General features: G+C 42.5%; 1 protein-coding gene across 1 annotated transcript; it reads left to right on the forward strand.

Moving 5' to 3' along the window:
• The first annotated feature begins 4,074 nt into the window (after positions 1-4,074).
• On the forward strand, positions 4,075-27,193 carry LOC133441187 (uncharacterized). The gene is made up of 11 exons (XM_061718586.1): positions 4,075-4,256; positions 4,452-4,666; positions 4,784-5,037; positions 7,166-7,294; positions 7,809-7,950; positions 20,475-20,504; positions 21,675-21,704; positions 25,066-25,133; positions 25,615-25,858; positions 26,532-26,653; positions 26,761-27,193. The coding sequence occupies exons 2-11, from the start codon at positions 4,558-4,560 to the stop codon at positions 26,803-26,805; spliced, it is 1,173 nt and encodes a 390-aa protein (XP_061574570.1). The 5' UTR covers positions 4,075-4,256; positions 4,452-4,557; the 3' UTR covers positions 26,806-27,193.
• Positions 27,194-27,663: the final 470 nt, after the last annotated feature.

A 27,663-nucleotide genomic window follows, 5' to 3' on the forward strand; every position in this document is an offset into this window, starting at 1 on the left:
CTCTCTTCATCCTCTGTAACGGCCCTACTCTCCTCTTCTTTACCATTGAATCCCTCTAAGTTTACAAATAGCCCTGTGGTGCTTTCCTCCCTTAAGATTTGGTCACAGTTTAGGCGCCACTTTAAATTTGCTTCTCCATCCACCTATACACCTGTTACTAAGAATCATCTGTTCCCTCCATTACTAATAGACACCACTTTTATGATTTGGTACAGCCGGGGCATTAAGCACTTCAGGGATCTATATAAGGATGGTATCTTTTCCACATTTTCAGATCTGAGGTCAAAGTTCAATTTGCCTGCCTCCCATTTGTTTCCCTACTTCCAGCTTCGACACTGTGCCTCTGCTCTGTTTCCATGCTTCCCTTCCCTTCCTGCGAACCAACCGTGGGATGATCTTCTAACTATGAAACTCAGTCAAAAGTCTCTGATATCTAAGATATATGCACTGTGTATGACATTTGATGATCATTCTGTAGATAAAGCTCGGGAGGGTTGGGGACGGGAGTTGGGCCTTGACTTCACAGGGGAGCTGTGGGATAAAGCTATCCGTAGCATACGATCTAGCACGCCTTGCGCTAGACTTGAACTTATTCAATTCAAGGTGCTGCATAGAGCCCACCTATCAAAATCCAGATTATCGGAAATATATCCGAATGTTGCAGACCTATGCGACAGATGCCAGGGTTCTCCCTGCAATTTAAGTCATATGTTTTTCTCCTGTCCTAGTTACAGACATTTTGGAGTGATTATTCTGTGATCATGTCTAAAGTTCTGGGGAAAAAAGTTGTTATGGCCCCTCTCTTAGCAATATTCGGACTCTCTGTTGACTCCTCACATATCAGCCCCACACAGTCAGAAGTATTGGCTTTCACATCCCTTTTAGCAAGACGTTGTATCTTACTTTCATGGAAATCCCCCAAGTCTCCGTCTATTTCTCTTTGGCTTAGTAATGTTATGTTTTTTCTCAAATTGGAAAAGGTGAGATACTCCGTAAAAGGCAACTCAGCTAAATTCGTTCATAAATGGCAATCCTTCATAGATCACTTTATCGCGTTGAAGACTCTACCCACCGACTGACCCCCCCTCCCTTAATTTTCTTTTCATTTCCTTTATTTGTTTTTTATTATTATTATTTATGTTGCATTTTATGTTTTATTTATTTCCATTTAATGGGATATCAGTGATGGGCATTTGCATTTACCACTGCATTTGTTTTTTGTATGCACTTTTGCTCATTCATTACTTTCCTCCTTTGATCATTTCTTGCTCATCTGTTTATTTATTATTTAACGCTACAGAGACTCTGTTCCTTAGTTAGGTTTTGTGTGTTTAAAAAAAAAAAAGGGGACAATGTATAATGCGTATCTTTGATTACATGTTTCCATGTTTTCATTGTATGTTGTTTCTTCTAAAAAGATCAATAAAAAAAAAAGTAATGTTTTTATCCTGATTTAAAGGAGCTGACAGTTTGATCAGACCTCAGGTCTACAGGAAGTTTGTTCCACAGGTGAGGAGCAGAATAACTTTGTAGACCAGCAGTAAGATTTTAAACTCTATCCTTTGACTCACTGGAAGCCAGTGTAGTGATTTCATGACCGGTGTAATATGGTCCAGTTTCCTGGTGTAATATGGTCCAGTTTCCTGGTGTAATCTGGTCCAGTTTCCTGGTGTAATATGGTCCAGTTTCCTGGTGTAATCTGGTCCAGTTTCCTGGTGTAATATGGTCCAGTTTCCTGGTGTTTGTAAGGACTCTGGCGGCAGAGTTCTGGATCGGCTGAAGCTGCCTGACATTATAAAACATTGTCCCACCGAGCAGCTAACAGCGGAGTTGCTACAATATAAAACCTGCAGGCAGCACTAACATTAAACTTTCATATTAAGGTGGGGGCCACAGAGAGTAGGGAGTAGGGAGTAGGGATCATTTGGTTCAAGATGTTCAAGATGTTCTTGTGTTTGCAGAAGTATGCAAAGAACATAACGAGTGTACTCTGATTACTTTGAAACCATCAGGAAGAAACTGCAACATCAGAAATGTCGATCCTTCTGGAAATATTTGAAGATTTAAGTCTCAAGGATCTTGAACATTTTAAGAGGCTTCTTATGACAAGAAGTGTCAGTAAAATTCCCAAATCGCGCCTTGAGATGGCCGGCAGAGTGGAACTCGTGGAGCTGATGGTGGAGGCGTGCGGTCAGCAGACTGTGAAGGTTGGAGGTTTTAAGTCTGATGAACTTTGCTGATCTGGTGCAGAAGCTGTCAGACATCAGCCTGGCATCTGAAGGTGAGTTATCTGTGTGAAACAGATGCCGGGCTTTTAAACGCAGAGATATACCATTATATCACTTATATTTCTACATTTCTCTGCATTTACTTGGAAACTTAGTTAAGGCAAATATGGACTTTCATTCAGGCACAGATATTTGATTTTAGATCACATTGATACACAGAAGAGTCAGCTCAGTGACTGGCCGCTCTTAAAACTCGCCCAAATGTATTACCGCAGATGCATCAGCCTCTCCAAACTAGCCGCACATTTCCAGTCTTTTTCTAATTGTTTATTTGTTTAATTAGGATCCCCATTAGCTACAGCATGACTGCAGCTATTCTTCCTGGGCTCCGCCAACATTTTAAAATAATACAGTACTAAACATAACATAATAAAAGCAAACCAAATAAATTTCCACGAGATAACGAGAATATCAAATTAAAAATACTCTGCAAAAAAAGCAGACACATTCCACAAAATGAAGACAGCGAAATGAGAACAAACACCAAACAAAACAAAAACTCTGCACAGTTAAGAGTTCATCTGAGGTCGTCAAAAAGTCTGAAAAGCAGTCCACAATTTCATTTCATTTGCAGTCTAGAACTTCACAACTGATCTAATACAGAAAAAAGAAAGAAAAAAATACATTTAACAGTCATAACATGTTTCAATTTCCAGCATGTCAGACAATCAGTCTCAGCAGCTGCTGGTTTCAGTGATCTCTATTTCAATCTTCTATAATTGTTACTTATACTGATTCAAAAGATGTTGCTTAACTAATAATTTGAATGTTCTTATGCTGTTTGTTTGTGTGATGTGTTTGGGAAATGAATTCCACTCATACATGGCCCTGAACACAACATTCCTTTTACCAGCATTAGAAACACATTTGGCAGCAGAATATCCTCCAGTTGCATGTCAGTGATTTATTTATGATAGTCAGAGCTGGAACATACAGCAGCTCCTGGTATAATACCTGAGGAGACATATTTCTAATAAATGATAATAATGAGTAAAGTAATCTGTCACTAACCATTAACCAACCAGGATTCTTATGCATTTTAATAACGCTTGTCGTCCAGTTACGACTAAGAACAATGCATGCAGCCTTGTTTTGTATTTTTTGTGGTTTTGCAATCATATCTGCAGTTGCATTTGACCAAACTGCCGGGCAATAGTCAAGATTTGATATAATTAAGGCCTGAATTACTAGTTTAGTTGCTACAGTTAAAGGAGCTTGAGGCAGGATTGAGGCAGGATTTATGAAAAAAATTCGTATACGTTTTGAGTTTTCTAGTAATAATGTCAGATGAAGCGTTCCAAACACAAAAGAATGAGCCTAGTGTATCTCTCCGTTGCCTTGAACAGGCTGTGTGCTGCAAAATGTGCTGCAATTCGGAGGCCGAATTTCCCGCGCTGTCCTGTGGATGTGACGTCACATGACGCTGCATGTGCGTTCTCCCCGTTCTCCCGTGCCGGCTTCACTGTTGGCTGCAGTACCCCCGACGGCCGTCGTGGTGAAGGGTGGCGCTAGAGAGTCTCATTTCTTAAAAGGAGCCTCATGCTCCTTTAAACATTTTTTATGTCTTCTTATGACAGAAATACCATTTCCCATTGTATTAACTATCTTGTTTATATGTGATTTCCATGACAATTTTTCATCAATGACTATTCCCAGCTTTATTCTAATCTTGCTGTGATGAGCTTTAATATCTCGCCTGATAGCTGAGGTCTGTTGGTTCTAAGAGGCAGCATGTCTGTGGACAATGTACCATAATCAAACTCTGTCTCAACAAGGGGCCTCAAGCAGCTCGGAGCCTGAGGGTCCTGCAAGTGTCACGGTAAGTCGTTTGTTGAAATTATTCTTCAATGACTCATTTGTCAAATGGAAACAGCTGTATGTTATTTTTTTACAGGAGAAATCCAGCATCTGGACTAAAGTGGAGCCAGAAGTGAATGACTCAGCTGCAGGCGAGGCTACGACTTACAGGTAAAAAAACAACGTCATAAATACTGAAGCGCAGCAAACTGGAACAGCTGGACAACCGTTGATCTTCAGTTTCACTTACAGAAGAAAAAACAACTTCTTTTACATAAGTCATAGCGCTACATCATCCACGTAGGTTCTCACTGGATTGAAACCATGCATCTTGAGTCACAGACATGTTCTTTAATCGTATTTCAGACTCCAGTCTGCAGCAGGACACTTTAAGAACAGCGTCTCTGGTTTGCGATGGGTTTGTAAGGAGGAGGTTGGCTTGAAGTACCAGTTTTGTTCTTGGGAGGGACACATGGAGAGGATGAAGAGCAGACAATACTCACCTGCCGGTCCCCTCATGGATGTCATGCTCATCGCTGGGAAGATAAATGAGGTGCTCCTGCCACACTGGGTCTGCATAGGTGAGACGACACGGAGATACCAATGCAAATGTATCACTGTTTTACATTTCTAAATATTTACGTTCAGAACTGATTCAAACCTTGTTGTCTCAAAATCTGTTCTTGTATTTCATGCAGATGACATTCCCAACTTATTACAGAATTTTAAAGTCCTACACATAAATGACTGCGGGGAAGTTCTGGAGACGGCCTCTGAGGTCACACCATCACACGTCAGGTTAACGGAACCGGACTTCTCGTTGTTAGCGGCCCTGGTCAGCTCCATCTTTCGTGTTAAAGTCAGCTGTGACATGTTGATATACTACCAACCCGACGCAACGTTCCTCAAGCTCCGCCTCTATCTGATTCCACATGATTCTGGTGTCAAAGAGGTGACTGAACATCTACCCAAACATGATGTTTATTCTCAGATTTAGAGGTATTTGGTAAAATTACACTTTTAGTTGAATGATTTTGCCTTTATACACTGTGCTCAAATGATTTGTTATAAAACAACCAGGATGAGATCCAAATGTGGAGTTACATCCGTGAGATATGAAATTTACCATTTAGGATTAATGATGTTTTAAGTAAAAGATACCCTGTTTTAAGGGGCTAAAAGTAATTGGATGCAGTGACATAATTGCCAATATAACAATCATTTTTAATATGTGGATGCAAATTAATTTCAGTTAACGGGTCTATGGACGTCAGCAGATTCCGAGGCTCCTCCCTGGAGTCGATTTCCCTGCAGCCTCCTTCAGCTGCTGCCTGATTTTCTTCAGTAACTGAAAAGCTGTTCTGTTGGGTTCAGATCAGATCTGAACAATATTCCTCAATTCATTTCAATTTTATTTATATAGTGTCTACTACAACAGTGGTTCTCAACTCCGGTCCTCGGGACCCCTTGCCCTGCATGTCTTAGATGTTTCCCTGCATCAACACACCTGATTCTAATTAACAGTCTTCACCAGCTTGTCATCAAAGTCTGGACAGTTCTGTTGATGACACAACTCCTTGTATCACGGTGTGCTGAAGCAGGGAAACATCTAAGACATGCAGGGCAGGGGGTCCTGAGGACCGGAGTTGAGAACCACTGTACTACAACACAAGTTGTCTCTAAGTTGCATCTAGGCGCTTTCCAGAGACCCAAAACATGCCCCTGAACAATTATTACATAAACAACGGTGTCTACATCCTTGTCGCCGGAGGCCAGATTGAATACAAACCCAAGTATTGATCTGATTTACTGACTAGAAAAGAATAAAAATGTTCGTGCTTTAACTTTAATTTTTCTTGTGCTTACAAACAGCAGAAAAGAGCTAACATACTTTTTAAGTTTCTGGCAATGTAGTTGATAAATGTCCTGAATATTATTTATATTAATCTGGATTCTAATCTACATTTTATTCTAGACTAAATCTAATAATAATAAGAAAGTAGTCATCTGAGGTGGCTTGGGCATCTGTATCGGATCCTCCTGGACGCCTCCCTAGGCAGGTGTTCCAGGCATGTCCCTCCTCCCTAGGGAGGTGTTCCAGGCATGTCCCTCCTCCCTAGGGAGGTGTTCCAGGCATGTCCCTCCTCCCTAGGGAGGTGTTCCAGGCATGTCCCTCCTCCCTAGGCAGGTGTTCCAGGCATGTCCCTCCTCCCTAGGGAGGTGTTCCAGGCATGTCCATCCTCTTTAGGGAGGTGTTCCAGGCATGTCTCTCCTCCCTAGGGAGCTGTTTCAGGCATGTCCCACCGGGAGGAGACCCGGGGGCAGACCCAGGACACGCTGGAGAGACTATATGTCTCTCGGCTGGCCTGGGAACACCTCGGACTCCCTTCGGAAGAGCTGGAGGAAGAGATGGAGGAAGAGATGGAGGAAGAGATGGAGGAAGAGCTGGAGGAAGAGCTGGAGGAAGAGATGGAGGAAGAGATGGAGGAAGAGATGGAGGAAGAGCTGGAGGAAGTGTCTGGGGTGAAGGAAGTCTGGGCATCTCTGCTGAGACTGCTGCCCTCGCGACCCGGGAACGGATAAGCGGAAGAAGATGGATGGATGGATAAATCTAATAATATTGATGTCCACATTTATAATTAATATACATTAGCTGCGCTGTTGGTTTTAAAACATTTTGAACCCATATTTTTTATTGTAATGTTGTCTATTAAGCAATTTTTACTATACATTGGAAAATGTGGGTAATACACTAAAATATTGCAAATATTGCAACTCATACATAAGCACTTCTGGTTAGATTAACTGCATTCCGTTGCCCTGTACTTTTTGACATGTGCAATGACAATAAAGTTGAATCTACATTACTTAAAATAGATTTAAATGGTAAATGCCATTTTTAAACAATCCAACATGTTTATCCTAAATTTCCTTCGGGATTAATAATGGTTTCCATCTATATATCTATCATCTTAAAGTAGGGACACATGTGTTCGGTACTAAATACCTAAATCTCATGAACAGACATTTAACTAAACATTTAAAATCTGTAAAAGTATACTTTCTTCTGTTTTTTAAAGGCAGTAAACAAGAGTGAATCTTCCAGGGGATTTGAAGAAATCAAAATGCATCGACCAAACAAGTTCCTGAAGATGCATCAGGGCTTCAGCCTCAACGCTACTGTGGACACGGTGAAAGTCCAACCAAAGGTTCGTGCAGCCTCAAAAACTAATGGACGCCACCTAAACAGTGTGTTTCACACTTTTATAAATACTGAAAGTTTCCTCAAGGTGAGGATCGTTTTGATTGGGTCAATTTATGAGTTTCGTGTGTGTGTGGCTTTGTGTCGGACCGGTGGCCCGTCCAGGGCGACCCCCTGCCTTTCATCAAAGAGAGCTGGGAAGGACTCCAGCAGACTGCCGATCTTTAAACGGGTGTTTGTTACACTTATTTAATGCAGTATTATGACATCAATCTCATGTTCTAAATTTAAAATGCTGCATGTTCAAGTATTAATTTTACTTGAATGAATGAAGGTTCTGCAAGAACCTACTCTGTAGATCTCTTATCAATATATTACTGAAATCGACGTGCAGCAGCTTCGTATCGGTGTGAACGAGTTTCTGACCTGTGCTCCATTTGACCAATCACCTTACTTTACTTTCATCTTGGACGATGGGACTTGTCTAACTGTTCTGGCTTTTGTGTCTTATGTCTGCACAGGAAATAACTCTGAGGTACGACAGTCAAGACCCAAACTGCTATGAAGTGTTGATGAAGAATCCAGACAGACAATTCAGCCTTGAGCTCCGAAAAAGTTCCTCACCAAAAGATGACCCGGTCTGGATCTGTGAATTTTGGGAAGGTCAGTACTCACTAATTTTCTAAGAATACTAGCTGAAATACGAGAAGGAAAATGTTAAGTAAATTTAGTAAAGAAGAATGAAATAACGATCTTGTTTTAGCAGCTTGATTTATGGGTTTATGTTCGGCGCCAACGTTCCAACCAATCCAACGCTGAAGTAAAAAAATTGCATATCCACCACTGATGACTAAAATTAGTGCGGTCAAGTGATTAAAGAAATTGAGGGATTAACTAATTAGGATCTGTGATAAATTAATCTAATTAATCTCTTTCTTAATTTCAACTAGAAATTGATGAAAAAAGCCCACAACTTGAGGTGTTTTCCTTTAAATTCATTACATTATTGTGACAAAATCAAAACATTGATATATTATTTTTTTAACAGACTTGAACAGATGCATTTGTAGCCATTTACATCCACTTGTCAAGAACATCCGCCAGCCAGAACATCCCCAAACGTGTGCCTGCGCGGGGTGCTCTCCTCGAGTCTAGTTTGGAGAATAGCATTGCTGTGCCTTGATAAATATCTAACATCTTTGCTGCAAACATTAGCTGTGGCTGCGCTAACGACCAGGTGCTCTGCGTTTGTGTTAAGGAGCTTTCACATAGAGGGCGCAAAGCAGCGGCCGCTGCCGGCTTTCCCGTTCATTGTGAATGTGCTGCCGCTGAGCTTGGCGGTGCGGAAGAGGGCGCATGCCGCGGGGTTTGCACGGTGGCAAAGCGAGGGGGCAGGCTGCCGCGGCGAATTGAACATTTTTTTATTTCACCGTACCGCCCTGTGACGACATCTCGGCGCATCCAATAGGAGAGAAGATGTGGAAGGGTGGAAAAAAACTGGCAGGTTATAGATCAGAGACAATCAACATGGAGGAAATTAATAATCTTGGCTGTGAGTCTGTGTGAGGAGCTGTGGAATGAGACTGCAGGCCTATCATGACCTCAACTGAGAGAGAAATCTCCCAGAATTTGGACAAACAGGTGTGTTTAAAAGTGGTAGAAATGTGATATTCTTTTGCTCTTTTAATAATAAAATGTTAGTTTAAAATGGGGGGGCTGGGCTGTCAGCGTGAGGGTCCCGCTCGAAGGGTCTGGCCCTGCCTGGGTGGGAGGTGGCTGTCTGCGCTGGGGGGGCATTGCTGCCTTGGTCCTCCGTTGCTGGGCGGGGGCCGCATGCCCCTGCGTCTGTGGGGTCTCCGTGACCCTTGGGGTGTCCGCCGGGCTGGCCCCGGGGGGCGGGTCCGGGGATCGGGCCATCCCCTGGCCGGGGGGGGGGGCGCGGCGGCGGGGTGGAGCCATTCTCAGGTGTCTATGTCTTATGTCGTCAATATGAATGGAGGGATGTTGGACCATTTCCCCCTCCGGCTGGGGGCTCCGGTGGCGCCGGGGGCGCCCGTGGAGGTACGGTGGGGCCCTGGCCCGGCTCGGAGGGCCGGGCCCCGTCAACTTGGATGGCCACACACACACACACACACACACACACACACACACACACACACACACACACACACACACACACACACTGCTCTGTAGTTGTTTTTTTTTCTCAGATCTCGAGATTTGGGTCGATTGCTGCTCGTGTTTTGGTCGGCTCCGTGTCGGTTTTGTGTTTCGTTTGTGTTTTTTGTTTCAGATGTCCAGTGCTCGACGTGTGCCTCCGTGTGTTCTTGCTTCCTGGATTGGCAGTGGATGTCACCTAACCCCCCCCCCCCCAAAATAAAAAAAAACAAAAAAAACCTCACTGGGTTTGTATGTATATATATATATATATATATATATATATATGTATATATATATATATATATATATATATATATATATATATATATATATATATATATATATATATATATATATATATATATATATATATATATATATATATATATATTTATATAACTAAACTAATATAAACTAAAGCCAGGGCTTTTCTTTGAAGCAGGGACAGATACATTTTTCAAACCGAGCTGTGCCTACTGTACGTTCAAATGAGTAGGAAAGCAGTGTCAGACTGGAAAAAAAAATTTTTCGGTCACCAAGCAACTTGCAACAAATATGTTCGCGATGCGCGCATGCGCGCCTTGCTCTGCGCTGACTCTGCGCCGAGTCTGCGCTCACCCCGGCAGTGTGCGCTCCATGTGAAAGGGGTATATAATGGGAACATACCAGTTTATGCTAAACAAGCCTAGATGCAGTGACAGCCAATCAATGTCCACTTCAAGGTGTGATTAATTGAGTGTGTTTTCCACCCCTAACAAGTCAAGCACAAACACAGATTTCAAAATAATTGTTAAGCGATTAAAAAACATAACGCACTAAATATGCATGTAATTAATTTATCACAATTAACACGCTAATTTCACACCCCTAGCTAAAATGTCCAACTTTGCAGAAGAAAACATATTTAGAAACAGATTTATTCTCAATAGCTTAATGGAAGACACCTTTATATGCCTCTTCAGGTTAAATCAAATAAAGCAACACATTTATGTAAAATTAGCAGTGTGGACTTTTGACCGTTTGGTGCGGCCAATAGTTAGGGGTGATCCCTTTACTACTTTGCGTTTACTACTACTACTACTACTACTACTACTACTACTGCACCGTCTTGAGTTCTGAGCTGTGATTGGGGGACCTTTTGTTTTTTTTATTTAATTTTATTAACATACAGTACAAACAGCGACAAAAGACAACATCAGTTACAATGATATGTATCTAGGTGTGTGTGTGTGTGTGTGTGTGTGTGTGTGTGTGTGTGTGTGTGTGTGTGTGTGTGTGTGTGTGTGCGTGTGCGTGTGCGCATGTGTGTGTGTGTGTGTGTGTAAATAATATCATGAAAGTAGGTAAATAGATTAAGAATATTAACTTGAAAGTAAATAAATAAACAAATAAATAATTATCATATAGAGTGAATAAAGTGTAATATAGCACGATATAATATAAATATATGTAATACTATAATAATATATATCCATCCATCCATCCATTTTCTGCTGCTTATCCGGAACCGGGTCGTGGGGGCAGCAGTCTCAACAGAGATGCCCAGACTTCCTTCACCCCAGACACAGAAGTCCAGCTCTTCCTCCAGCTCTTCCTCCAGCTCTTCCTCCAGCTCTTCCTCCAGCTCTTCCTCCGGCTCTTCCAGGGGAGTCCGAGGCGTTCCCAAGCCAGCCGAGAGATATAAGCCCAGTCCCAGACAGTACACCCACTACTCCTACTTTTCAGCACTACCCCTAAATTTTGCGCGTTCCGTGAGGGTAGTGGTGTCCCAATTCCTCTTTTTCCGAGTGCACATAACGAGGGCTAGTGGTTATCAATCTAGCCCTACAGAGCGAGGGTTTTCAGATGCACACTAGCTGACCGAGGGCTAGAGAAATTTCCCAGAATGCTTTACGTCATCATTTGCAGACTGAAACTGAATAAAAAAAAAAAAACATGGCGGACATTTCTTATTTTTTAGTGAATAAAATCAATATTTTGAGTTAGTTTCTGCATAAAAATGCATTTTGATTACATTTCTAGCGAGAAATATATATTTTACTTTCATAATATTCACTCAGTGAATGTATATAATCACTTGCTTGCCCGTTGTTGCGAAGTCTTTTTCAGACCTTGCCAGAATAAAGGCTGATTTATGGTTCCGTGTTACACCAACGCAAAGCCTACGGCATAGGTTACGCGGCGACGCGCGCCGTACGCCGTACCCTACGCCGTACCCTACGCCGTACCCTACGCCGTACCCTACGCCGTACCCTACGCCGTACCCTACGCCGTACCCTACGCCGTACCCTACGCCGTACCCTACGCCGTAGGCTACGCCGTAGGCTTTGCGTCGAATTAACACGGAACCATAAAACAGCTCCAGGCTGTTGTCGTCCCGAAAACATTGGCGCAAATTTCTTAACAGGCGTTATTTGGATAAACTGAGCTCAGGTTGGGGATCTTAACGGTTACTTTTACGCCTGAAAAAATAATAAAAATTAATAAAGTGGCATATTAACAGCGCTACAGCGGAAATTAAAACAGCTTCTAGCTCTTAGCTTCCTGATATGATGTGACATATGTGCAAACGTAACTACGCAGTCGCTTACGTACCCGAACGTAAATCACGCAGTTACGTAGCAAGTAAAATTTAGGGGTAGTGCTGAAAAGTAGGGGTAGTGGGGGTATTGGGACTGGGCCCAGGGAAGATTACAAGGGCCCTAAAATTTGTGGCTTCATTTTTAGAGGTAGTGGTAGTGAGTGAGGGCTAGTGGTAGAAAGTAGGGGGTGTATTGGGATTGGCCCATAGTCTCTCCAGCGTGTCCTGGGTCTTCCCCGGGGTCTCCTCCCGGAGGAACATGCCTGAAACACCTCCCTAGGGAGGCGTCCAGGAGGATCCGATTAGGGCTGAAACGATTCCTCGAATAATTCGAGTAATTTGATTACAAAAAATGATCGAGGAATTTTCTCTGCCTCGAGGAATCGTTTAATTTTGCAGCTCAAAGCAGGTATTTCGCCCGGACTACATTTAATGCGGCACAGCGCGCTGACGCCACGCACGTAAATGGTAGAAGAAAGAGGCGGCGGATTTGTTTGGTTTTAGTAACATGCCGTGCTCAGGCAGTCTGCAATGGCCCAGATGGGAGACACATGTAGTTCAGTGCTTAACTTTTATTTTCAATCCACGCTATATTCTTCTGGTCCGTTATCCTATATGTTCCCCCTCTAAAGCCGGATTTATGGTTCCGCGTTAAATCGATGCAGAGCCTATGGCGTAGGCTCTGCGTTGTTGTAACGTGGAACCATGAATCAACCTTCACCCGGTACATACATAGGTTCCTCTAAACATCTGTTCCCGCTACAGTTTTGACTAAAAGAAAATGTGCTCCAATACAGCAGGTCTCATAATTTTATTTTGAACACTGCCAAAACTCAAGATCTTAAAGATTAACTTAAAACTTAACTAGAACTTAAAATTTGCTTGACACAAATGAAAGTTCAATTGAAACACGTGGGAAAAACACCCAACCTTTTAAGTGATGTGTGTTATCAGGTCTAATGGCATTTCTAGGTTAGAAATAAGAAAATTTCTTGGTAAGATCCTTAGTTTTTTGAGTGAAGGCAGTGAATTTGGTCAACTGGTGTAAGTTCAGGGTTTTTAAATGCACAGCCATGAACCTACTGGATTATATAATTTAGTCTTAGTGATGTCAATTAACATCTAACATCTTATGTATATTTATAATTGCTCTTCAACTAAACAAAATTATGTTTTATCCGATGACTCGATTAATAGATGGAATTTTCAGTAGAATACTCTATTACTAAAATATTCGATAGCTGCAGCACTAGATCCGATACAGATGCCCAAGCCACCTCAGCTGACTCCTCTCAATGTGAAGGAGCAGCGGCTCGACTCCGAGCTCCTCCCGGGTGACCGAACTCCTCACCCTATCTCTAAGGGAGCGTCCAGCCGCCCTGCAGAGGAAACTCATCTCGGCCGCTTGTATCCGCGATCTCGTCCTCTCGGTCACTTGCCAAAGTTCATGACCATAGGTGAGGGTAGGTGCGTAGATTGACCGGTAAATAGAGAGCTTCGCCTTTCGACTCAGCTCCTTCTTCACCACGACGGTCCGGTACATCGACCACATAACTGCGGACGCTGCACCGATCCGTCTGTCAATCTCACACTCCATCGTTCCCTCACTTGTGAACAAGCAACAAAATGATATCACCATACTATAATATGTAACAATATAATACTATAGTTTAACATCCCATGAGATTTCATAACTTAATATAATAATACACTATGAAACAATATATCATTATAATGCCAATAATAATAATTAGAATTAGAATTGGTAATTTATGTATTGCAATGAGGGGTGAGGTCAGACCGGGGCATCAGGGAAGCGAGCAGGAGGCCCCCACCAGACTCCAGTTGCCCAACCGGGAGCCCCAGAAACAGGCAGGTAGGAAGGCAGGGAAAGGAAAACCCTGCCCCCTCCTTATTTTTTTATTTTTATATATATATATATATATATATATATATATATATATATATATATATATAAAAAATTTCCTCTATTCCCCTTCCCCCCCTGATTAATTAGGGCCCGAGCAGTACTCGAGTTGAGGGGGGATGAGGGAGGATGGCATCCCCCCTGAAATAAAAACGATCCAAATCATCCCCCCTGTAAAACTGCCACCCCCCCCCTTTCGATCCCTTATATCCTTTTATCAATGAATGTGGTTTTACTGCTATTTAAACATTTAGGGGGTTTTGTGCATATGAGTAAAATACTTTGGGAGAGAGGGCACGGACACATGCGATGACACAACATGATTTTTTTTTTTTTGGATCAACGTCAGTAAGGCTGATTTATGGTTCCGCGTTACACCAACGCAGAGCCTACAGCGTAGGTTATGCGGCGACGCGCACATATGGTGTGCGTCGCCGCGTACCCTACGCCGTAGGCTGTGCGTCAATTTAGCGCGGAATCATAATTCAGATTTAAGCGTCATACCAGCGCACGCAGGTGCAATTTCAGCGTCATGGCCAAGCGACCAGGACAAAGCTCTCTGAGGGACTTTGGGTTTTTCAAAAAGACAAAAAAAAAACGTCACAGGCAAGTCAAGAGTCATGAATCTCATGACTCATCTCAGTCATTACTTTAATTAGCCTACAACAGTCGCCAAAGGTGAAATCTCTGGACATAAAAACAAAGCTAACGTTGATGTTTGGAGCTTACGTTTTCTCTCTTGTTAACTAGCATTAGCTAGCTAACATAACATCTTCATTAGATCTAACTTAACGTCAGGTTTGACATTCACTAGGCTAATGTTAGATCTGAAAAAAAAAACATCAAGTGGAGTTAACGGGGGACCAGCGCGGTGGAGTTAACGGGGACCAGCGCGGTCGAGAGGACGGGGGACCAGCACGGTGGAGTTAACGGGGGACCAGCGCGGTGGAGTTAACGGGGGACCAGCGCGGTGGAGTTAACGGGGGACCAGCGCGGTGGAGTTAACGGGGGACCAGCGCGGTGGAGTTAACGGGGGACCAGCGCGGTGGAGTTAACGGGGGACCAGCGCGGTGGAGTTAACGGGGACCAGCGCGGTGGAGTTAACGGGGACCAGCGCGGTGGAGTTAACGGGGACCAGCGTGGTGGAGGAGTTAAAGGGGGACCAGCGTGGTCGAGAGGACCGGGACCAGCGCGGTGGTGACCCGCACAACGGGGTATGAAAAGTCATCATTTACTGTTGTTCGGGCATTTGCAAAAGCCGGCATTTCCGAGGCGCCGCACGGCACAGAAAGTGACTCTGACAGCGAGGAAATTGGGATTGGCACAGCTGAATTAGCGGAGCTCTTTAATGCTGAAACAGAGGATGAGGACTTTGAAGGGTTTGATTAATGTAAAAACTGAAATAAAATACAATCAAACTAAGTTTTGCTCCCGCTCTACTTTTAAATAAGCACACTTGTGTGCTTGGGTATGTGGTCTGCGGCGCGTGTGTGTTTTGCGGCGCGCGTGTGTGCAGCTCCGTGTCTGTAGACGGTGCCTTTTAGGACGGTGCGCCGTATCTGTGGCCTGGCTGGCTGGCTGGCTGGCTGGCTGGCTGGCTGGCTGGCTGGCTGGCTGGATGGATGGATGGATGGATGAGTGGCTGGATGGATGGATGAGTGGATGAGTGGATGAGTGGCTGGATGGATGGATGAGTGGATGGATGAGTGGATGAGTGGCTGGATGGATGGATGAGTGGATGAGTGGCTGGATGGATGTGTGGCTGGATGGATGAGTGGATGAGTGGCTGGATGGATGGATGGATGAGTGGCGCTGGAAAGCTAGGAATGAACTGTAGACAATCTGGCAACTGGAAGGTGGTAATGGGCCGGTATATAAGGGGAACTGATGATGATGGAAACCAGGTGTGGAGCTGGGCGGGGAAGCACAGGTGAAGGGAATGAGAGGGTGTCTGGCTGATGAGGGTGGCAGGATCTGGAATGACAGGAGAGTGAGTTAACAGGTAAAAACTCTATCCCCGACTGGGAAACCATGACACTAGTTGAGCTTTCTGCAACCAGTGCGGATGGAATTTATCAAGCTCTGATGAATAACCTGTCAAACCATGGCTTCTCTGATATTATTATGAAGGAGCGCTTTGTTTGCTTTGCTTCAGACGGAGCTTCTGTCATGCTTGGAAGTAAATCAGGTGTTGCAACCAAAATTGTTGAAAAGTTTCCCAACGTGATGGTGTGGCAGTGCATGAACCACTGTCTTGAGTTGAGTGTTGGAGATGCTGTTGAGGAAATTACAGGGATGAATGATTTCCAGTTTTTCTTTGACAAAGTGTACAGTCTCTATCATGCATCTGCCAAAAACCGCCGTTAGCTCACTGAATGTTGTGAGGTTCTTGCAATACAGTGTCTGAACATAGGGAGAATTCTCAGCACTAGATGGGTGGCATCCAGTTATAGGACCATTAAAGCTGTATGGCAACAGTACCCTGCACTCCACAAGCAGTTTTTTGATGCCTCAGTTGATCCCAAAAGAAGCTCAACAGAGAGATGCATGTTCAGTGGTTTAGAAAATTGCCTTTCTAGTGCAATCTTTATCCAGAATCTTGGAGTCATGTATGATGCTTTAGAAGAGCTGTCTGAATTATCTCTCCCTTCAAGAAAGAAACATGATGCTCCCCAAGGCCGTAGCAAGTCTCAGTCGGCAGGTCCGCGTGTTAAAGTCAATGGCAGAGCAACCTGGACCAAGGGCAGAAGTGGCTCGGACAGCAGTGGGTTTGAAGCTATTCATAGGAGTGCCATTGACAAATAATTCAAGGTACAGCAGAGAAATAAACCACCAATGGTTTTTTCATGCCCTGGCTGCTAGTATTGAGACGAGAATGTGCTGTCTGCCTGGCAAACAGAGAAGCAAAGAGGAATACCAGAACTTTCTTAACAACATCAAAGTGCTGCAGCCGTCTAGCTGGCCAGATGTGTGTGGGGTTCGTTATGTGGAAAAGGAAATACAGGAACTCTGCTCCTTTTTCAAGCCTGATAATAGCAGACAAATTCAAAGAGGGATGGGGGAATATATTGACATGATCAGACTCAAAACTGTTGATGAACTGAAACCACCAGCACAAGAAGAGCTGAAACCTTTCCTTCAAGCAGTGAACACACTGGTCATCTCCACAGCTGAGTGTGAGCGTGGTTTTAGTCAAATGAACATTTTAACCACAGGTAGGAGCACCCTAGAGGTAAAAAGCATGTCAGCCTTGATTTTCATCAAGTGTGTTTGCCCTCCACTGAAAAAGTTCAAACCAGATGTCTATGTCAAGTCTTGGCTTCAGAGCCATTGCTTAGCTAACAATCCGAAACAAGAGCCCGAAAAATTGACAACAAAAAACATGATTACGAAAGTGTTTGGAAACTTCTATGAGTGGGGTAGGCAGCCATAGCCAAGTTCAGCAAAGTGACCACACAAGAGTTATCACTGCAAAAACTAAAAATCTTACCAGGAATATTTGTCTTATTTCTAGTTAAAATTTCTCATTTTTAGTCAAAAAATCTCATTACACTTAAAACAAGAGTCATCACCAGAAAAATAACTTATTTGACAATTTTCACCTGTTTCAAGTACATTTTCACTTGAAATAAGTTGAAAAATCTGCCAGTGGGACAAGATTTATCTTCTCATTACAATAAAAATAAATCTTGTTCCACTGGCAGATTTTTCTACTTATTTTAAGTGAAAATCTTGAAACAGGTGAAAATTACTGTTTTTTCCAGTGATGAGTCTTGTTTTAAGTGTAATGAGATATTTTTGACTAAAATTTTAACTTTTTAAGACAAATATTCTTGTTAAAATTTTGAGTTTTTGCAGTTATCCATTTTACTTATCCTGTGAAGGACAGAGGCATATTGATAAGTTCAGAAGACTGTTTTTTATTTTTGTGTTTTGATGTATTTGATGTAAGCTAAGTTCTTTATTTTCTGCAATGCAAATTACAAAAACAGAAATGTCATACATTCTGGATTCATTACAAATCAACTGAAATATTGCAAGCCTTTTATTATAAATATATAAATATCCTATCTCAAAAAATTTGAATATTCTGGGAATCTTAATCTTAAACTGTAAGCCATAATCAGCAATTTAAAATAATAAAAGGCTTGCAATATTTCAGTTGATTTGTAATGAATCCAGAATGTACGACATTTTAGTTTTTTTAATTGCATTACAGAAAATAAAGAACTTTATCACAATATTCTAATTTTCAGTCCTGTAAAGCGTACAGAAGGCTGCAGTTAACTACTGCTATTCCTGCAGTGTTTCTGCAGGTGTTTTGGTCAGTGCTATTTTGTATTATTTGTAATATTTTCAGATTTTGTAAATTGTTTCATTTGTTTTCAACAATTTTCACTTGAATTAAAATGGACTTGACTTGACATGAGAGGATTCATATGTTAATTTACAGTGTTTTGTGGGGTTTTGTTTTGAATTGTAATAGATGAATTCCCAATAGATTTACAAGTACCATGAGGAAAAGTTACACTTGATTGATCCTAGTGGTAAAATGTGTCTTTTGCATTTGACCCTAACTATTAAGAGCAGTGGAGCTATGGCAGCCCGGGGACCAACTCCATATCTGAGGTGCCTTGTTCAAGAGCAATGACAGAAGTATCTGACACCTAACATCTATAACATGCATATTGTTTTAGGAGTATAATAATTATCTTTGTGCTTTAATAATAATCAAAGGGGTACACAGTTGGTGTCCCACCCTCTGCGCTGTCATCAGCACAAATTACCTGTCCCCATATGAAAAAATCCACCATCCCCCCTGATTTTTTTTACAACTCGAGTACTGGGCCCGAGCACTTACAGTGCGAAGGCCCTATTGTATCTGTAGGAATTTTTATTTTTATTCTTCTGCGAAAGGAGGGCCTTTTAGCCCCCCTAAACGTGCCCCAAAAGTCACCAAATTTTGCACCAAGCCAGACCTGGCCTAAAATTTGATATGTCATGGTTTGCATTAATGGGCGTGGCAAAATGGCTCAACAGCGCCCCCTAGAAAACTTTGTGCCTCAAGCCCCACAATACGGTTTGACGTACATGCACCAAAATCGGTACACACCTGTATCATGTCGCAACTTAAAGAAAAGTCTCTTGGCGCCATGGCCGAACCCGAACAGGAAGTCGGCCATTTTGAATTAATCATGTAATTTTTGCGCAATTTATGCCATTTCTTCGGCAGTTAATACGGCCCGAATCGTAACGTGCACCCAGGTGTGTTATACATCAAAATGCGCGTCTCCATCCTGCGACAACGTGCATTACTTTTCTCTTTCAAAAGCGTTACCGTGGCGACGCTAGACGCCTTGGGCGTGGCAAGATGGCTCAACAGCGCCCCCTAGAAAACTTTTCTCTGCCATAACTTTTGAATGGAATTTACATAAAGACTCGTAGGTGGTGTCAATATTTGATAGTCCCTAATTTTGGGCATAACTTTTGAATGGTTTGACATTTGAGAGTCGTGGGTGGTGTCATCTGACTCGGTTTTGAGTACTTGACCTTCATTGGCATGAATTAGCCCCGCCCCTTCTTCTGATTGGTTGATATGTGGTACTTCCGATTTACTGCAATAACTTTTGAATGGTTTGACATAAAGACTCGCGGGTGGTGTCATCGGACATGGTTTTGAGTCCTTGACCATAATTGGTGAAAATCAACCCTGCCCCTTCTTCTGATTGGTCGATATTTCAAAGTTCTTATTTTCTGCCATAACTTTTGAATGGTTTGACATAGAAAGTCGTGGGTGGTGTCATTTCTGATATGCTTATGGGGGGCGGTGGCCATGAGTGCGAGGGCCCGTTCATCGCTGCTTGCAGCTTTAATTTTGTTTAATTCTTTCTGATGTGATTGAGATTCAGGGGGGATCGCATCTTGGACTGCAACCAGACCCAGAGGAGGCTGCTGGTCCATTGTGGATCTAACCTCCTGTGCTTCATATATTCAATGAATGAACGAATGAACGAATGAACGAATGAACGAATGAATGAATGAATGAATGAATGAATGAATGAATGAATGAATGAATGAATGAATGAATGAATGAATGAATGAATGAAAATGGGAAAGCTTCTCCTCAGGGTCTTGGAGTTGCCCAGATTGGAGAAGCACAGGAGACCTTTTTTAAATAGCATGCATTTGTTCTGCTGCTAATGTTGGTGACGGACCACTGTGATGGCCCTGGGTTGGTCTGGAAGTCAGAGGATGACACTTTGGTAGGATCAGGCAGCTTGTGCTAGCAGCAGCAGGTCCTCTGGGCTAGCTGGGCCTCCGGATCACCAAGAATTTGCAAGAAGGAGGTGATTTGTAAGATTATCAGGGCAAGTAGGCGGGGCCCGAGAACAGCGGAGAGGGATGTAGGGCCTGCTAGCTCAGATAAACTAAAGTAGTTCAAACATTCAAGTTATATCCACCTGCGTTTTGGTATATAAACCAAAACATGAAACTTTCATGCTTCTATTTTCATTTCAGGTGACTATCCAAAGTCTGGACCTTCCAAAGGTGAGAAATCATGTGGAGAGAATTTGGTGGAAAATAAAATATTTCAAATCATGACATAACCGTACATGAGTCTCAAATCGCTTAATTCCAATGAATGCATTTTAGTTTGATAATGATAATTTGATGATAAAAAAAACACTAAAACCTGCTTGAGCTTGAAAAATGTGATATTTCATGTATGCACTAATGGGCGTGGCCTAATGGCCCAACAGCACCCCCTAGAAAACTTTGTGCCTCAAGCCCCACAATACGGTTTGACGTACATGCACGAAAATCACTACACACCCGTATCATGTCGCAACTTAAAGAGAAGTCTCTTGGCACCATGGCCGAAACCGAACACGAAGTCGGCCATTTTACATTAATCGTGTAATTTTGCCGCAATTTATGCCATTTCTTCGGGAAATGGACCGTAACGTGCACCCAGGTGTGTTGTACATCAAAATGTGCGTCTCGATCCTACGACGACGAGAATTATTTTTCTCAGTCAAAAGCGTTACCGTGGCGACAATAGATGCCAAAAAGCGCGCCCCCCCTTCATCTGGTTGGTCAATATTTGATAGTTCCTACTTTCTGCCATAACTTTTGAATGGTTTGATATAAAGAGTCGAGGGTGGTGTCATCTGACTCGGTATTGAGTACTTGACCTTCATTGGCATGAATTTGCCCCGCCCCTTTTTCTGATTGGTCTATATTTGATAGATCCTATTTTCTGCCATAACTTTTGAATGGTATGACATACAGAGTCGTCGGTGGTGTCATCGGACTCGGTTTTGACTCCTTCACTCCTTCACCTTCATTGAATTAGCACTGTCCCTTCTTCTGATTGGTCGATATGTGATAGTTCCGATTTTCTTGACATAGAGAGTCGTGGCTGGTTTCATCCGCTAAATGTCCAGGCCTGAAGAATCTACATGCAAGTCATACAAGCTTCCACTGCAGCACGCCTGAACGTGCACAAGGGTGCGAGGGCCCGTTCATCGCTGCTTGCAGCTTTAATTTATCTTTTTAATGCTAAACTAAACTTAATCTTTGGAATCAATTGGTTTGCACATTTAACTGCTACATCAGGTTGGATAATTCAAAAGGGTATTGTTTCTTTAGCTGCAACAGTAACACTGAAGACAATTGGAAAAATTAACTAAATAAATGTACTTTATATTTTTACAGAAGCCACTAGTGTCAGAACTGCAGCTCATGGTAAGTTGGGAAGTTTTCTCTCTTTTCTCTGAGTTTGTAATACAGTATTGATGTCCTCAGTGGTGGGCAGGGCCTGGTCGGGCAACGTTTTTCTTGACAGTCTTCCAGGTAGAAGTGGCGTAATTCAGTCTTCAAAAAATTATGTTTTGCTCAGCTCAGCCAAAAGAGTAGTTTGAATTTGTTCGGCTAAGTTCGTCCCTGCCGAGACTATGACCCTCAACCCCCGGTGTGAAACACCAGCACCAAATCGGCCACTGTGAATCGTGGCCGTGTGGTCTCACAGATGGCGCCGTATAGCCGTTTAAGCCTGATTTGAAACTCGACAGGCCCAAGAGTTTTGAGGGGAAGCCCTCTTGCCCCCGACGGGACATTTGCTGCTGGATACACGATGGACTCCTGGAAGACATGGATGATTGTGTGTCTGTCCATACTGTCGGTCGAGGATGGCGAAGATGCGTTCATAATTGGATTTCTGATAACAGGATTTCTGTGTTTTGGAGCTGGCGGTTACCTGGCATATCAAATAATTCAGAAACAGTCAACAGATATTCTGGCCCTTTCAGAGCTGCCTGATGTGTCTGAAGAGATAAGTTGTGCGACCAACACTCAGACTCAAACGTTGAGCGAGCGAAATTGCAAATTGGATGCGATTCTTGAACAGAATTGCAGGCTAACTGCGGTTTTGGAACTCATTGGCAGGATGGAAAAGACCTTGGAGAAGTTGGAAAATCGGCTTGGCGGGAATTGACCAAACATTCATGTGTTTGGAGTCGTTCATTTGAGATGAATTAGAGACTTTAAGGCAGACGGAAAATGACTGGAGTCTGCCTGGCCCAAATGCAATTTGTTGATTCTACAATCTGACCTTGACAGAGCAGCTTGGCAGGCCGCTCTAGTCACAATCTCCCTGGAGGAATGAAAGACACTCTGGTTCCACTAGCCCTCCCGTTCCCCTCATGACACCTGTGGACCTGTATCCGAATTATACCGAGCCGCCTAGTAACATCAACACACACATGCACATAGTGATAAATACACCTCCCTCATAATTCAATGCTTTCTCTGGCTCCCCCCATATAACCCCTCCTAACACAGCTACAAACAGTTGGAGAGCCGCGCCATAAAGGTGCTCACTTTGATGGCCTGTGCCTGGAATTTTTCAACAACTTTATAACTTTTTACCCCAAAACAACTGGTATGATGCCTTCCAGTCAGGTTTTAGACAGCACCACAGCACTGGCCACTTTGGCTCTGACCAAAGTGTTTCATGACATATGTCTGAATAGAGATGGTGGAAAGGTTTCAGTCTTAATTTTATTAGATCTCAGTGCTGCATTTGATACAGTTGACCACAATACACAATAAACTGGGTGGGTCTTTCTGGAACTCAAGTCCAAAACATAAAATTTACCACAACATTTATACAAACCCTAATTCAATAAGAAAAGCATAAATATATACACAATTTCAATGATTCACACCTCCTTTTTAAACTATATTCACTTGAGTACATTACAAAGACAAGTGTCTATGTATGAAAGGAGCCTCTCATGACAGTCGTTCACAAGCAAGAATGAGGAGCCAAATGAATGAGAGCGAGCTAAAGTGTATAAAAAAAGTTTGAACGTTAGATATCCTGTCTTTGTATTCATGTCACACCAGGGTGTGAGGTTCTTTGGATACCAGCAATTGATTTGTTTCCACTGTTAAAAAAACGACAACCGTCCAAGTAGAGTTTAAATAATTTATTAAAACTATTAAAACACCAGAGTAAAATGCTTAGAAGAACACAATAGAAATGCTAAAAAGGGGCTTAAAGTCCACAATTAAAAAGGATAAAATAGTCCAAGGCTCAGGAGGCAGTCCAAGTATTCAATATTCAAAAAGGTAATTGTTTCAGAAAGAAAGGGGAAAGGGGGGGGGTTCCTGTGTCCGTCGGCTCCCAGCTCCGGCCCTGCAGAAACGCCCTGGCTCCTTCCCTCGAGCAGCTGCTTTACTTATCGTTTGTCAGGCGTTGAACCAAGTCTTTTGCTGCTCTGGCTCGTCCTCTCACGCCTGCCCGGACTCTCGCCGTAGCCTCTCTGTCGGTCCGCGTCCGTCACCAAACCGTTTTCTTCCAACGTGGTAAGAACTCCGTCCTGCTGCTCGTGTCGCGTCTCGTGTCCCTTCTCTGCCGTACCTGCTGTCCCTTTCCTCCCCTGCTCACCTGTGCGCAATCAATTAAAACCCATCACTTGTCCGTCTGCACCAATCGTGCTCTGTGGGGTGTGTCACACAATCAGTTTTCCAGGTGTCCCTCATCAGTTCAGTTTTTGATCCAGTAAAACCAATACAACCACAATAAGAACACAATCATGCAAGAATATAAAACATGCAATCATAAAAATCATGATAATATAAAGCAAAGATAAAAACCCACACAATGTATGAAAACAAATCAGGATCAAATGATAAAATAACTGATGACAGTCTCACTGTGACATTCAGTTGACTAAAAGTTGACGAGGATTATCAGATCATTTTATTCTGTTTTTATTTACGGTTCATATTCATTTCATATTTCAGGTAAACTTACCACATTCACTAAAGCTTGAATTATGGTTCTGCGTCAAACCAACGGCGTCACCGTGACGCCGTCGTGAACCCTTCAGACTTCTCCGTCACTCCATTTCTCCGCGGTGCAGTTCCCCCCGTGACCGCTAATTCGCGATCTTTTCCTGAATGGTTTATCCGACTTTTTCCGGTCACAGTGAATCAAAGAGATAAGGACAACTATCGTGCAAAAAAACAAAACAAAAATCACACATACACGAAGAAAAGAGCGCTGAAAGTTCACGACTGCTTCAAACCGGAAACCGGAAATGCGTTGCTACCAAGCAAACCAATCACAGCCCTCTCGGTCTGTGTTTGGTCTGCGTCGCCTCGACGCGTAGTTACAATTTTTGGGAGGTGAAGGTCAGTGACGTGTGGTCTGCGTCTGCGTCAAGCTTTAGGGGCAAAGAATTGAAAAGTGATTTCACTAAAAACACAACAATGACCCCTGCTGATATGACAGCTAGCTGCTAATTCAACAGTACTTCAACAGAAACAAATGAGACCGATAAAAGGATCAATAGACATCATTATTGAAAACTAGGGAGTAATGGATACACAGAGAGATGTTAGCAATGAAGAGAAACATATTCAACCTGGAGCAACAAATGAGTGGAAAGGGAGAGATGTTAGCAGGTAACCAGCTGGTTTCTCCAGCTGCGTCCTCCAGCAGGTGGCGCTCTGATGCCACCATGTTCACATTTAATCAATGAAAGTAAGTGCATTTTATCTTTCAGAATTTAATACTGTGTCTTCCTCACTTTTGCAGCTAAAGAGGCAGGTGCAGCAGGACCAGGAGGACCAGCGGAAGCATCCAGTACAACTGGATCAGCAAATGTAAGTCAGACACGAGACCAGAGGAAAAGGCTGGATCTATCAAAGGGAGGGCTCAGGTGCATTAGGGCGGGACAGTAATGACACACAGCAGGAAGGTAGACACATACAAGGAAGTGTAACACCTGACATGAGACAGCGGAAAGGAAAAACATGATGTACATAGAAAGAACATGATGTACATAGAAAGAACATGATGTACATAGTGATGATAAATGAATTAAGCTTTAGAAGAAAACGAAACACCAGTTTTGCTAAAATAAAAACCTAAAGTTCTGCACATTGATCAGTCTAACACACCAAGCATCCGAACTACATGTTTCACATTCATCATAAAAGGAATTGCTCTCTATCACTAACTTTTCCGACAGAAACTGAACGCATCCTTCCTCTTCCTTGACTTAATAGTGAGCGGATAAGCGTGTGCACTAAGTTGGAAACCATCACATTCTCATCTTTTTCTTTACTTATTTTTGTCTGAAAGATGGAGCAAAAAAAGATGTTGAAAGAGTCCCTAATGAATATTTCTGCGGAGAACTTCAATGCGTTTTTAGACGCGCTCTGGGGCCGCAAGGAGAAGCCGCGCATCTTTCGCGTGAAGGTGGAGGGGAAAAGCCCCCTGGAGGTCGCAGATGTGATGATAACCACTTTCGGGGAGCAGAGAGCTCTGGAGGTGGCAGAGGAAATCCTCAGATATATCAACTGCAACCAGGATGCGGACGAACTCGGTAGGTTCAACATCTGGGTTTGTGGTTGGATGCAGGGACGCAGGAACTGCAGGTGTAATATTTTTAATCAGCGGAGGTTTGTATATTAATACACAAAAAGTCTCAATTATCTTGGAATATAAACAAATTTTACTCGTGAAACCACATTAAACAACGTTCAACAGTTACAGACCAAACAGGCTCTTTTTCTAGTTTACTTTCGCTTTTGCGCAAATAAAAGTTCAGTGAAATAAAGCCTGCTCCCAGTTTACTTTCGCCTTGAAGCGATTTGAGACAATTTACTAAGAAAAACAAGATATTTATGAAGCTCGAACAAGTAAAAGCTCGTTTGAACGCTGGAACCTTTCAAACTGCTAAATGAAGAATCAATGTCGGCTGGTGAAGTTTCCACGAGACAAACAGCTTTGTTGTTTTTGTGTCTGCACATAAATGTTCATACATGTGTGTAGTCTTTTGGAAACAAATTTGAGTCATATTTTAATAAAACAACGTTTTAGGTAAAAGGTCAAAGCTGATATTTTAGCAGTTTTATTATTCCCAACAGTCTTTAACAGCCAGATATAATAAAATGCATGATTACATTTAAATCTGAACTTATATTTAGGGTGAACTTTCTGTCCTGTAAATGCAGTTTACCTTTCAGAATGTAATACTGTCTTCCTCACTTTTACAGCTAAAAAGGCAGGTGCAGCAGGTGCAGCAGGTGCAGCAGGTGCAGCAGGTGCAGCAGGTGGAGTAAGACCAGCAGGGACCAGCAGGACCAGCAGGACCAGCAGGACCAGCAGGTGCACCCAGGTAGTCATCCTTCTTAATTGTTCCACTTGAAAATGAAACATACCAGTCCTGCTGTGTGATGTTACATAATTGCAAATTATCTACAATTGAGCATGTTCTGGACGTAGACAGGGAGGACTTGGTCCAGAGGCCTTCGATGGACCCCACGTTGAGTGAGCTGCTCTAAAACCGTCGTCCAGTGGTAGATGTAAGCCAGAATAAGAGCTCTGCCAACCTCTCAGGAGAAGAAGGGAGCTCTACGATCCTGACGCCTGCAAAGACATCTTCCTCAAAATCCTTCGGAAGCAGCAGCCATATCTCATAGCTGACCTCCAAATGAAATGGTTTGTGGTGAAATCAAAAAATAGAAAACCACCAAGAAAATGTTTTCTCTGCAGTGGAATATAGCAGAGGGCTTTTTGTCATGTGTATTATTTTACACCTAAATTTGCTGGAATTGGAAAGGTTTGAAATCCCAGCCCTGATCACTGAGCCTCATAAAGACCTCGTTTTATTTATAAAAAAAGACGTGTGTGAGGTAGCTTTTAATTTTTTTTTAAATAGAGATATTTATAAATGACTTTTATTAATTGATTATGTAATTAGACTTAGAATTCCACAAAGAATGTCATATTTCATACCTGTTAGGGAATGTTATTGATTTTTTTTTATTGAACATAATTGAATTAACAGCCCAGATACAGATAGATTGATAGAACAATTTTAACTGTCTACTAAGAATATACTATTGGTTCTTCACTGAAAATAATCTGTGATTTGAACATGACAATAAAATCATTGCTTTAAGTAAGATCTGAGTTACTGTGTTTGCTTTTCTCCAAATATGGAAAGAATAATATTTCAAAGTTGAAATTTTCCCTAAACCTTTAATTTGGGCTTAGAACGGCTCCTGAACTGACATAATTGGTGGTAAAACTGTAAAAGAAGAAGTGAATAAGCAGAGGAGTGAAAAAATTGACTCATTAACGAGTCATTAACAAGCTTGATTTCCATGCTGGTCTAAACTGGTC

The sequence above is a fragment of the Cololabis saira genome, chromosome 3 (genome assembly GCF_033807715.1).
Source record: "Cololabis saira isolate AMF1-May2022 chromosome 3, fColSai1.1, whole genome shotgun sequence".
NCBI classification, from domain to species: Eukaryota; Metazoa; Chordata; class Actinopteri; order Beloniformes; family Belonidae; genus Cololabis; species Cololabis saira.